Below are 12586 nucleotides of genomic sequence, written 5' to 3'. Positions count from 1 at the left end.
CATCTTTCAGAGTATAGAAGTGTATTTCATTCTAATGATTCATTTCAAAACCAGAAATGTCCATCCAGAACAGCCACCTGTCAATCATTTTCGTCTCTTTTGTTTGCTATTAATAATAGAGTTCTAGTAACACTATTTAAAATACTGCCATATTAATGTTCCCCTAGGGATCTGAGGAACAGTAACAGAATACATAACTGAGTGTCTCACACAAACAAGCTTCCTCTGCATTGTATTATACAAACAATGTTTGGGTGGCGTACTTTAGATGGGAAAAACTAAGAAGCATTGAAGTCTACTATAACACAGAAGGAAATAGCATAATGGCAAAAACATAATGATGGCTAAATAATGGAAAATAAACATCAATAAGAATGCCTATGTTCTCAACTATCTTTACTAGAGGCCCAATTTTTTCTCTAGTTGATTGAGAAAGATTTCATTTATTAAGATCTACTTTCTTGATGGTGGTTATTCTTCATCTTTTTCAAGACTTGCATAATTCTTGGTGGACAAAAGCAGTCAAACACTAGCAACTGAAGGACACTTTATAGTAACCTAGCAACAATAAACAGTTTATTCTTGGTAAAGGAGAGTTTATATGGCTTCCTCCCAAGGCTTTTCTAGCCATGACATACTTTACAAATACATCTTGGTGAAATTTATAAGCATAGACTATTAAAGCAATTAGTAGGGATGGAGACAAGGCAGTGGGATAGAAAAAGGGTAGGAATGAATTGCAGTTAAAAAAACCACTTAGAAAATCTACTTGTCTCCACCTATGTAAGATCAGCCTCTGACAATCTCTCTTCTCAGCTCATTAGTTAGGGCACTTCTGATCTTATGAAAAATATCATTCCTTTAAAAGATGTTAAATGTATAGTAAACACAGTAAGTTTGATATATTAATGTTTGTTTTATTCATGTCTTTTATATCAAAAAAGGAAAGCATTTGACTTAAGATAAACCACACTGCTACCCTAACCTAAGTATTTTCACAAAACAGTGAAGACATCTGCAACATATTATCTTTAAAGAACATTTAAAGTTTGCACTATGCAGCGCAGAGGAACTAAAATTAAGAGGATGAAACAAGACAAAGTTTACATAAATAGAGATGAATTTGCAATGGTAACCACCACCATGAAAACGAAGCTATCAACAGGCAGAATTGTGACAAAGTTGGAAAAAGGAAGCCTGGTTCTTACTTTGTGAAATATTTATAACAATGCTAATGCCTTTTCCATTCAATCCTCAATAGTTCTATTTTCCTTCCTCACACTAAGCTGTTAGGCTGTTCAAGATATGTGGGCACAAACACTGCAATTTAAAAAACTCCAAGAACAAACGATAAGAAAAAGGCAAAAAATGCAAGAATGACATTCATTTTTATAATCTAGTCTAAGCAGTTAGCAAATGTGCATATATCCATGCTCCACAGACTGAGTTTTTTGTTTGATTTTGTTGTTTGATTTTTAAGGGGCATGGAGGGTGCTGTCTCTAGTCTCTTATTCTGCATTTTTTCCCCACTAGGCCTGGCATGGTGCCGGATATTCACAAGGAAAGACAGAACCATAAGTTATTTAGATCTTTTGAACATTCCACCCACAAACTAATTATTCACTTCAAGGGATTTCTAGTGAATTAGCTAAAAAAGCAAGTGCTCAAAATGCTGCTTGCTGAGTTGAACTTCCCAAAGTTAAATTTTTCAATGAAAACAAACCCTGCCCTCCATGCTGAGCCATCAATCTTGCACTACAGCAACTCACTGACATTCACCTTGTGTCTGACACAAATGGCACTTCCAGGAACGCCCTCACCTCTCCCACGTGCCTAACTCCTGTTTACTCTCTCAAGATTCTAATCAGGTGCCGCCTCCTCCAACTCTTCAGGTAAGGTGCTCTTTTCCATGCACCTGCAGGGCCCAGCAGAGCACGCTGACCATGGTCATGTGACGCAGCTGCTTCTGAGTCTTTAAGAAATCTGAAGTGAGTGATTTTGTCTCACTTACATGTCTCTACAATTATACATCGTGCACCAAATCATGAAACCCCCATTTATATTTTTAAGCATATACACAAAATCCCCATACCTTGAAAAACATATCCACCGACAGTCACAGGAATAACAGCACTAAATCATATTTTATGTTACCTCTGAAAGAACTCAAGAATATGGGAGAATTCTATCCTTATCTAAGCTCTGTCCTTATCACCTCTCCTGTAAACCACCACGGCACTGCCCACAAAATATACAGGAAGACTTTCCTCATCTTACTATTTTTTTTAAAGATTTATTTATTTATTTATACAAGCACGGGGTACAGTCAGAAGCGCGGGAGGGTTAGAGAATTCACAGAGCCAGAGCAGGGAGCAGAACAGGCAGCGGACGAAATATACTGCTGAGGGGAGCAGCGGGCGGCAGGAGAGGTTTGCGCGCCATGTGGGACCCTCCCTGGCGGCCGGGGATTGAATTGGCGCTGCAGAGGCTGCGGGCAGCTTCACAGCCCAGCGCTCAACCGCTGCGCCACCAGGAGAGGCCCTCATCTTAGTATTAAATAATATTTTCTCAACAGAAAATAAAAACACAGCAACTTTCCTTCCTCTCATTCTTCCTTTTCTAATTTTACCTGACATCACACATACAAACACACACACAGAGCACTGCATTAAGGAGTAGAAATCTACATTAAACAAAGATATTTGGAAATCCAGGCTCTTTTTCTAAGGATATTTGTACTCCTACAATTATTAAAAAGACACATATGTATATATTATTAGCTTTTTATATGTTATATTTTAGGTAATATTTTATCATTCATACCAATACTTTATATCTGAAAGGTAAGAAATTATTAATATGAAAATGACAATAAAATTAGTAAAAATATTAGTGATCTTTTAGTAATATTACTAGGCCATAGTACAGCTTTAGTATATATGGCAAATACAACAAAATGTAGAGAAAAAAAAATTTAAAAAATCAATAGTTCTTTCACCTTTAAGACACGCTTGACAGAGCCCAATACAAAGTTTCTTTGTGGATGCTTTCTGTTCTGAAGGATCCAATCACGAGTTAACACCTTTTCCCCTTCTTCTAAAACACATTTCTGACCTTGGAAATGTGGTTTCTCATATAAAATCCAACTGAACAAATATAAAAGCAATGATGAATTGTAAATAATTTTCTAAGAAATAAGGCATAAGCAAATGATACTTTGTCTCAGACCATTTTATTTACTTAAAAATTTTAAGCTGGGTTATTTTCTACTACTAGCATGCAATCCTACATTTGAAACAATGACATATGCAAATTTAAGTATAGTAAAAGAAAGAATGAAAGTGCATACAACTGGGGGGTATAATACTATCTGAACATATTACCAGTCTATGCCTATTTCATGTATAATGCACTATATTGATCCTTCTACACAATTATATATTTACGTAATTATCATATCTTATAACAATTTCAAATTACTCTTTCACCCAAATTTTCTGGTCACTGGATACATTTCCATTTCTTGAAGATGGCATTATACCACAATGGTCACAACATAAAATTGATCAGTGAGTAACTACAGAAAACCAACAAAGAAATTCTGCCTCCACCATGTCCAGCAATTCATAAGTGTGGATTTCCCTCATTTTTAGACTACACAAAGAATCTTTCACTTCTTGAACATATCAGTTATACAAATGACTTTAAGTATGTGGCCTTGACATTCCTTAGCATCCCACAAATTTTGAACTCATTTTCAAAGCTTTGCTTCATTTAACTGAAGCCTTCCACTCAACTTGCCAAATCTGTCCTGCTAATAATGCAGTTACAAAATGATATTGTTTATATTGTATTTATTAGGTTTTGCTATCTACTGCTGGCTTTTAGCACTAAAAACAGTATCTTTGGCACAGTTAATAAAGAGAACAATTAAGCTATAAAACACAAATAATGTTTCAAAATATCCCATCAAAAAACAAAGGAAAGGAAATGTAAAATCCATAGAAAATATAAAAGCATCAACAGCAGAAAAACACACTTAATTTGGAAAAAATGCTATAAATTTTGAGAGCTCTTACCAGCCCCTTACAACTTTTATCAGTACCCCATTTGGAAAGGACCATGATGTAGCATCAGGAATATTACAGTAGATCTCTTGTTTGTATTTACTTCCATCGACATCATAGATAACCATCTGCAACATACAGTAAGAAGGCACAAGAACTAATTTTAAGAATGCATTTAAAATTCCAAAATGTCCTAGAATAGAAAAAACACGATATTCTAATATATAAAAACAAACATTACTTTGTAAACTAGACCCTTGAGCTAAATAATCCTTTTTTGAAGTCACTTAAAAGTATTTAAATGCCAAAGAACCTAAAAGTAATCTTACTTATCACATTGTATCTGAGTCTACCTAAGAAGCTTATGTTTACCTTTCCAGGTCTTGGGTTATACCTCAGCATTTGCTTGTCAACATTCTGAAATAACAAGAGTGAAGCAAGTTAAGCCTTAAGAAAGGTTAACAAAAAGATAAACAGTTCACTTTCTTAGCAGTCACTAATCGAATTTATCTATTTATCTCGTATTTACTAAAGGACCATAGGTGCAAGGAATTTAAAGGTATGTATAAAGGAAAACATTATGTTGTCTCTGTCACTGAGAGCTTATAGCTTAGAAAGGGGAAAATGAGGATCACACTTGCATGATTCTTCTAAGTGAGGGGCTAAGTTAAACCCATAGGTAAAATCCAAAGAAAATACCAGGTTACAGAAGTCAAGGGAATGGCAGCAACAAGGAGGTGAGGTGTGGCAGGTTGGGGTGGAGAATAAAATTCCAGGAAAAGAACCACCTTGAGAAAAAAGTATGATGGTAGAAACACAGGGTGTGTAACCAGGAGACAGGGTTAGATAAACAGAACTTGGTAAACTTCATACAGGAAAAAAAAAGGTTTCACGTGATTTGGTGGGTAATGGAAACCATTCAAGAAAAATTTCTTTAAATCCCATCACTGCTTTCAGAACAGCTTTGCCTTGAAGGCTATTGGTTGATATTCAAGTACTACCATTTGCTACTAAGGCTGTTCAGAATACTAATTCTTGCACCTTGGAAATCCTAGACAAAGTTCCATGATCTCGGAAATACCAAAAAAGCAAAGTCCCACATTCAATGAATATTACACATTAGATATTTAAATATTTCTAGGTCAAAAAGAGAAATATAACAATATCAAAACATTTTCTAGGTATGTTTTTAATGCTTTGAATTAAGCTTTCCATTGTCCTGCTTCTTATGAATACCCTGAACATCTATAGTGAGAGGTTGTCAAGCAGATACATAATTTCTTAAGTATTTAAAATATTCTTAAACATTAGTATTTCCACAACACCTAAGCTCAGCAGAATTTTCCTTCATAATACTGTCACTTAAATTAGTTCAAAAAACAAATATTAATAAAGAACTCTGCTGCTCCCCTATGCTTTTTAAACTCTTAAGCAGTTTTGTTTGCTCAGAGTAACAAATGGTCCAACTAAAATACATGAGCTATAATACACTTCAATCAAAAATAATGATTTTTTAAAGTCACTACACAACTTCAAAACATTGATTTCTTAATAAAACTTCCGGTCACTTCATGACCCAAAGCTCTACTTCATTTAATAGTTCACTTACCTCTGTGAACAGGTTTAATCTGCCTGAGTTGTCTTGAGCACGGAAATATTTTGACACTGGTTCCTGAAAAACCCCACCTAGAAATCTAGCTCCTTTTTCAGAGGAATGGGTTTTAGAAGTCTGCAAATACTGATGATAAGCACTCTTTAAAGAAGAATGCAGTTTCGAAGTCAGGTCAGATTTTTGTAGACAGGCGGTCTTTTCTGACCACAGCCCAATTTGTAGATTGGAGGTAGTAGGTTCGTTCGATATTACACACGAATTTTTAGAAATTTCAGTCCCTTCCTCATCATCATCAGGGTTATGTTGGATGGAGGGATCGGGCAGCTTGAAGGTAACAGTTTCTCTCCGTCTCTCTATCAGACTTCCTACATGCAATGCTTCTTCCTCCTCTTCCTCCTCCTCCTCCCCTACCTCCTGCCTGTCATCATCAAAGTTCATCTTTAAACGCTCTGATACTGACTGCAGAAGTGATAAAACAGAAGAGGCCTGGTTTGCACTCTCTCTTGATTTCGTGGAGCCGTGATGACCAGGTGAGACCTCACTGGATAGGACGTCCTCCTGAGAGCTATCATCCTCATAAATGGGAGACAGAGCTAAGGGATAAATTTTGTATCTTTTGGCCTCTACTGACAAGAACATTTCTGAATTATCACTATCAAACATTTCACCTAATTTACCTTCCTTTTCAAAATGACGGACGAGGTCAGTTCTACTCTCAGATCTTTCACACGTGTAAACCGGAATGTCCTCAGGCGCTGTATTGGGAAATGAGAGAGGGTGGGTTCTTCTTACTTCCGTGAAAGTGCACCTGTCCTCCTCCTGAAGGGGTTCTTCATATAATATAGTAAAGGAAGAATTTTCTTGTTCATCCTGAGAAGTAAACCCTAAGTTGGATTCTTTTTCACTACCAAAGTCTAGATCTTTCTCTCTCTTATCTACTGTAGCCACAGACTTGTTTTTGTGGGGCTTTTCTCTGGTATCCTCAGGTTGACAATCTGGCATTGTTAAGGCTGGGTAACCTTCATAATCCTTACTTAATGTTGGTGATTCATAGCCCCTGAAATAGGAAGCAAGTCTACTGTCGTGAGCTATCAAGCCTTCCTTTTTTTCCATGGGGCCTTCTTCCATTTCTCCAGCACTCTCGTCAGCATATACTTGGGGTGCTTTTTCCATTTGGAATATGGGAGACATACCCTCTGCTTGTATAACAGGCAATTCCAGGCCTGTTTCATGTGTTTTCTCAAGGTTTACCACCTCATGTTTCCCAATAGTCACATCAGAATGTTCGGGGGATGTTCTTTCTATTTTTATCATAGAGGGTATAGGCACAACTGTTCCAACTGTCTCTCCAGCATCTCTCTCAAAGGCTTTTTCCACTTCTAAGGAGGCAGGTGCTACCTTGGTATTTGCTTCTTTCACCTTTGACACAGCAGGTACCATTTCAGTGTTCCCAATAACCTGTTCAGTGAACTTTTGGCAAATGTCTTCCATTTCTAACATGGGTCTTTCATTCTGTCCCATGATTCCCTCAGAATCTTCTTGGCAGATACTTGCCCCTTCCGACATAATGGGAGTCTTTTCCGTCTTGTCCACAACCTCTTCATCATCCTTTTGGTAAAAATTTTCCCTTTCTAATGTTATAGGTGTCATTACAGTCTTTTCAGTAATTCCCTCAATACCTTTTTGGTGGATATTTTCCATTTCTGACATAACTGATGCTACTCTGGTCTTCCCAACATCCCCTTCAGCATGCTTTTGGTATATACTGTCCATTTCTAATGTAACAGATAGTACTTCAGTCCTTCCAGGAAGTCCCTCCGTGTCTTTTTGATAGATATTTTTTGCCTCTGATATAACAGGCATCACATCAGTTTTGCTAATATCTCCTTCATGATCCCTCATATTACAAGCTTTCTCCACTGCTAAAATAACAGGTAGCCCTTCAGTTTTTTCAATATATCTCTCAACATCCCTTTGGTGTGCTTCTCCCATTTTAAAAACATCGGTTGTCGGCTCAGTCTTTGCGACAGTCAGTTCAGCATCCTTTCTGATTGCTTTTCCCATTTCTAACATGGAAGATATAAGGTCAATTTTCCCCATGTTTACTTCAGGATCCTTTTTGTGCACCTTCCCTACTTCTGACATTACGAGGGGTGTGCCTTTATTGATGTGACCTGGCAAGTTTTTATCAGATATACACACATGGCTGTCAGACAAACTGCTTTTGGATGTCCCAGGTACATGGAGGTCATCATTGGCAAATGGAGGCCATTTGAAATTGAAAAAAAGAGTCCTCGTATCCTCTGTATCAGTTCTGTGATTATCCATATACTCTGTTTCCATTTTCTCTCTACTATCCTCTTTGAGAAATAAATGTGTTTTTATTTCATTATCTAACTCATCTTCAGCTAGTAAAACAGTCTGTGTTTCCTGCAAATTTACAGTATCAGACTGTCTAGCTCCATTTCCAGATAATGGGGATTTTTGATAGAGAACAACTTCTTTTCCTTTAATTGACTCTGTGTCACTAACTAAGTTACTTACAGAGAAGAATTTACCCAATGGTTTTTCACTAATTTCACATGTGCTTTGATTTACTGCCTGTTCTGGGACCAAGAATTTCCTTGTCATATCACATGGCTTAACACTATCACTATTCAGAATTTTTGATGTCTTAGCCTGAAGTTCAGAATGCCAGGTAGCCTTAGTATCTTCAAAAGCATCACTTGTCAGACTTTCTTGGACTGAATAAATAATCTCATTGACTAATTCCCTAGCTTGATCTTCTAACAAACAAGATACACTCTTTCTATCGGAATCAAAACGGAGACTCTTCTCACCAAGTGCAGGTGAAACACTAGTCTTTTCTTCCCCTTTGACTTCGCGTATGTCCATGTCCTGCTCTTCCAAATGCTCTGTCAGTTGGATCCCTGTCAGTGTCATTTCTGATGGGTTTTTCGCAAGGATGTCTTCTTTCAGGGTACCTGGATTCATTATGCTGTCTATGACTACAGGGTCCTGGCAGGTACCAACTGTAAGTTTGGATTTTAGTTCTTTCCTGACAGATTTAAAAATCTCACCAGTCAATGTATCAGCCTTTTTACGTAAACCACTTCTGAGGTCATGTGCTCTTGTCCTTGTTTCTACACACTCAGCAGATGCTTCAGAACACTGCTGGCTTGAGCTGTTAACTGACGCTGGAGCGCCAGCAACTGCTTCCACGGCACTGGGCTTGTCAAATTGGGCAGCAGTTGGGAAATCAAGAGATACCTTCTCAGTAGGATTCCCAAAAAGTTCCTGCAAAAGGGTCACTTTTGCCCCTGTTGGGACAGACATTTCAAATTCCAAATAGGAGCTGTTAGTGTTCAGCAGATTAGCTATGGAGGTACCTTCAAGTGTGACAGCTTTGGTAACTTTTACAGGACCAAAATTATTTGGGGGAGTATGTGAACTAACTTCTTCAGAGTTCCTACAGGAAGACAGGCTATCAAAGCCACAACTTAAATGAGTGTGCTGTTTCTCTCTGTGAGATGAAGCTATCTTTTCTGATGTCAGAACAGAAGGTATATTAAAAAAGCTTGACTCTTCAGATGCAAAAGTGTTTCTTTCTAAACTGATATCAGAACCTAGAAAAGGTGAATTTACTTTTGTGCTGTCAGTTTCTTGGAATTTGGGGGGAGTATTAGATAAGCTGAGTTCTGTCATTTCTGACAAACTAGAAATTTCTTTAGTCCCACAAATAGCTGAAGATTGACAAGCACTGGCTTCACAATTCTTGGCCATTTGACTAGTGACTTTTTCATCATGAACAGGAGGTAAAATCTCAGATGTATTACTTTGAGGAAAATCAGGAGAATAACCTATGACTTCTGTTTCATGTTTACCTTGATAGCTGGCAGCAGCAGGAGAAATCTCAGTTTGGCAATTCTCTATAAGGCCAGAATCTGAATATTTCTCTTGAATCTGCTTATGATCCATTAACAGAAAAATTCTGTCCTGTTCAACCTTTGGGGAAGTTAATTCTGATAAAATTGACTTGGCTGGCGCATCTGTCATTCTGCACGGAAAAGAAATTTTATCCTGAGAAATGTCTCTGGGCTCTATTTGGGAAACAGATAACTTGGAGAGAGCTATTGTTTTCTCCTTTTCAGAACGTGACTCAACAGGAATACTGCTTTGACCATCAATTTCAGCTTTTGATAAAATTGTAGCAACATTACCAGTTTGGGTTCCTAAGGAAAGAGACTCAGACTTCTCTACAGTACTCTTACTTGATACAGTTTTTGAAAGCACTGACTCTGCTTTATTAGCATCTTGAGGTGAGATGGCACCGTGATCTTTAGAGAGGCTTACAGACCCAAATCTTGAGTCCACTCCAGTTAGGAGAGTGTTAATGGCTTCAAGATCTAGTGGGACCTGACAGTTTTCACTATCAGGAAGAACTTCTTTGGATTCAAGAACTGCAGATGCATGCTCAAGGTGAAGGCAAGTGGGAAGACTCGGACTGCTTGCAACCTCAACATGATTTCCCACATTCTCTTCTTGACATTTGTTAGGCTGCTTGGCAATACCAATAATGCCCACATCTCCACTTTTAATGAGCACAGAGGAATCCTCTTTCTTTAAAACAGGAATAACCAACTTGCTCAGCATGTCGGCACCGGAAGAAAAGGTAGGAGATGAAGTATTGAGATTTGATTTTTTACAGTCATGGGTAACAGATGTTCTGGCATCTGGTAGTACTTTGGCTTGCTGATGACTTTCAGAGTCAGGAAGAGATTCTGAAATGTGATTTCTATGAAGGTGAACATTCAGTTCAGGTGCTCTTTTACTTTCTAAGCATGTCACAACTGATTCACTGATGCATTTTTCAGAGGCCAAGTCCTTCTGATTTAGTCTAATATTGTGAGGCATTTTGCCATGTGGTCTAAAGTCCAGCTTTTTGGCTTCTGTTACAAACTTGTCAATATCTTTAGGGAAAGGTTTATCTCCTGTTGCTTTTACCTGACTTGAAGCTGTGGGTTCACAAATTGAGGCAGTTTCTGTTTCTTGTCTGATTTCTGTAACAGCTAAATTTTTCTCTGAATCTTGGGCAGACAACCTACTTCCTTCATTTACAAGTTCTGAGTCTGTCACAGCATGTCTCTGAGGGGCAGTGGTGCTGGTGTGATTGGCAGCCTGCGTTGATGAGTTATCTGCTGTCTGCTTGTCAGAACACTTACTCTCTGACAAGTGCAGACCTTCATGCCCAATTGATTTATTTGAACTGGGCAAATCCGTACTTTCCTGTTTGGTAGTGTCACTTTCATCAGATTTACTACAAGGGAAGTCAGAAGTATCAGGGTTTTCAAGTCCAACATGCTCATCTCTTTGCAACAATGTCTCATCACTCATCACAAAGCTCTTTTCTTTCAGGGCAGTGTCAGCCTTTCCTTTTCTCTGAAAATCTGGACTGTAAGAAACTATGCTGCTGTTACTTCCGGGAAACCGTGCTGAACATTTCAAATTTCTGTCAGTCTGAGAAACTGGTACACAACTTAAATGTTGTGAGTCAGATTCTCTAACTGCAGAACTGGAGTGAATCACAGAGGAAGGGGATAGTCTATTTCTCTCAGGTCCTTCAGAATCATTTTTATTTAAAATTTCTTTAGAAGCAGCATTATTCAGAAGTGCTGGGTTGTTTGTCGGATGGCCCTCTGTATAGGGATTTATTCTGCAACAATCAGAGTCTTCCGCTGGGCGGTCTAGCAGATGTCCTTTCGCTGATGTGTCTGTGCCAGCTGATGACAACACTGGCACTATCCCAGTCTCTCTCTCACTTCTGGGGCCAATATGTGTGTTTGTACTAGAGTCAGAACTTTCATCTTCTCTATCCAAGGGAGTCACAATTTCTAATGAAGTTTGTTGTTTCAAATATTTCTTAATTTGTCTGGGGCCTCGATAGGTTGCATATGTTACTGAAGGCCTCTCTAGTTTAACATCTGTTTGTCTGCAAAAGAAACAGCATGAAGAATATCAGAAAATATAATTAGTAGCGCTCATCAGTATTCCCAGAAACTGATTAAGTATGTATTGCAAATACTATTTAATATGTGCTAATTTGGGAAGGAAGTCCTAGAATGCTTTAGTTAAATCTTTTAAATATCATTTATCTAAAATAGCAATAAGGTTGTGACAAGCAGCAAGTGAGGTAACAAGACAGCAAGAATGTTTGAGCTCCTCTGAGCTGTTGCCTCTAATCTGCTTATAAATATCTCTCTCACCGAGATTCATGGAGATAAGGTGGGCAGACCACTCAGAGGCTCATTTCTAGTTATACTCTCAAAGGACCAAGTGGAAGAAACCACACAGCACTGGTGCCTCATACTGGTTCACAAGCTTATGGATATAACATTGATTTTTCTAACATATCAGAGTATATGGCGAGCTTTCTTCCCATAGATGTGAATTTGAATTTTAACACATAGATGGAGAGTTTTATTATTTATTTTTTTAAAGACTTATTTATGGATGCACTGAAGAACTGGGGTGCAGGCCAGAGGTGCAGGGGGTGGTTGTGGGAGGATTCACCAGAGACAGAATGAGAAGCAGAACAGGCAGATTTACTGAAATACACTGCTCACAGGAGCAGAGGGGGAGACAGTGCTGTTTGGGTTTAACTTAGCAGCTGCAGCAGTGACTGTGCTGTGATTTAATCCCTAGCCCACCAGGGAGGCGCTAAATGGAGTTTTACAGAGAAGCACCTGGTAAAATGTCTTGCCCTGACTCGATAAATATGCATTAACTCACGGTTGCCTTCAAAAATCCCCTCTTGGGTTAAGTTCTTAAAATATTCAGTTAAAATATTTGATTAGTGGGCTTTCCCTGGTGGTGCAGCAGTTGAGTGCTGAGCTGCGAGGCTGCCCGC

The 12586-nt window shown here is 38.3% G+C and overlaps 1 protein-coding gene across 1 annotated transcript in view; it reads right to left on the bottom strand.

Moving 5' to 3' along the window:
- Positions 1 to 12586, bottom strand: part of CRYBG3 (crystallin beta-gamma domain containing 3) — a gene marked incomplete at its 3' end in the record, with an annotated part of 99686 nt that overhangs the window by 52633 nt on the left and 34467 nt on the right. The window contains exons 4-7 of the mRNA XM_084231631.1: positions 5677 to 11668; positions 4440 to 4484; positions 4080 to 4195; positions 2999 to 3146 (exon numbers count right to left, since the gene is read on the bottom strand). Coding sequence (XP_084087757.1) covers positions 2999 to 3146; positions 4080 to 4195; positions 4440 to 4484; positions 5677 to 11668 — 6301 coding nt within the window. The remainder of the gene's footprint in view (positions 1 to 2998; positions 3147 to 4079; positions 4196 to 4439; positions 4485 to 5676; positions 11669 to 12586) is intronic.

This window comes from Talpa europaea, assembly GCF_964194135.1.
Source record: "Talpa europaea genome assembly, chromosome: 4".
Classification (NCBI taxonomy): domain Eukaryota; kingdom Metazoa; phylum Chordata; class Mammalia; order Eulipotyphla; family Talpidae; genus Talpa; species Talpa europaea.
Note: the sequence above shows the minus strand (reverse complement) of the source record. Positions and strands in the feature narration are given on the sequence as shown.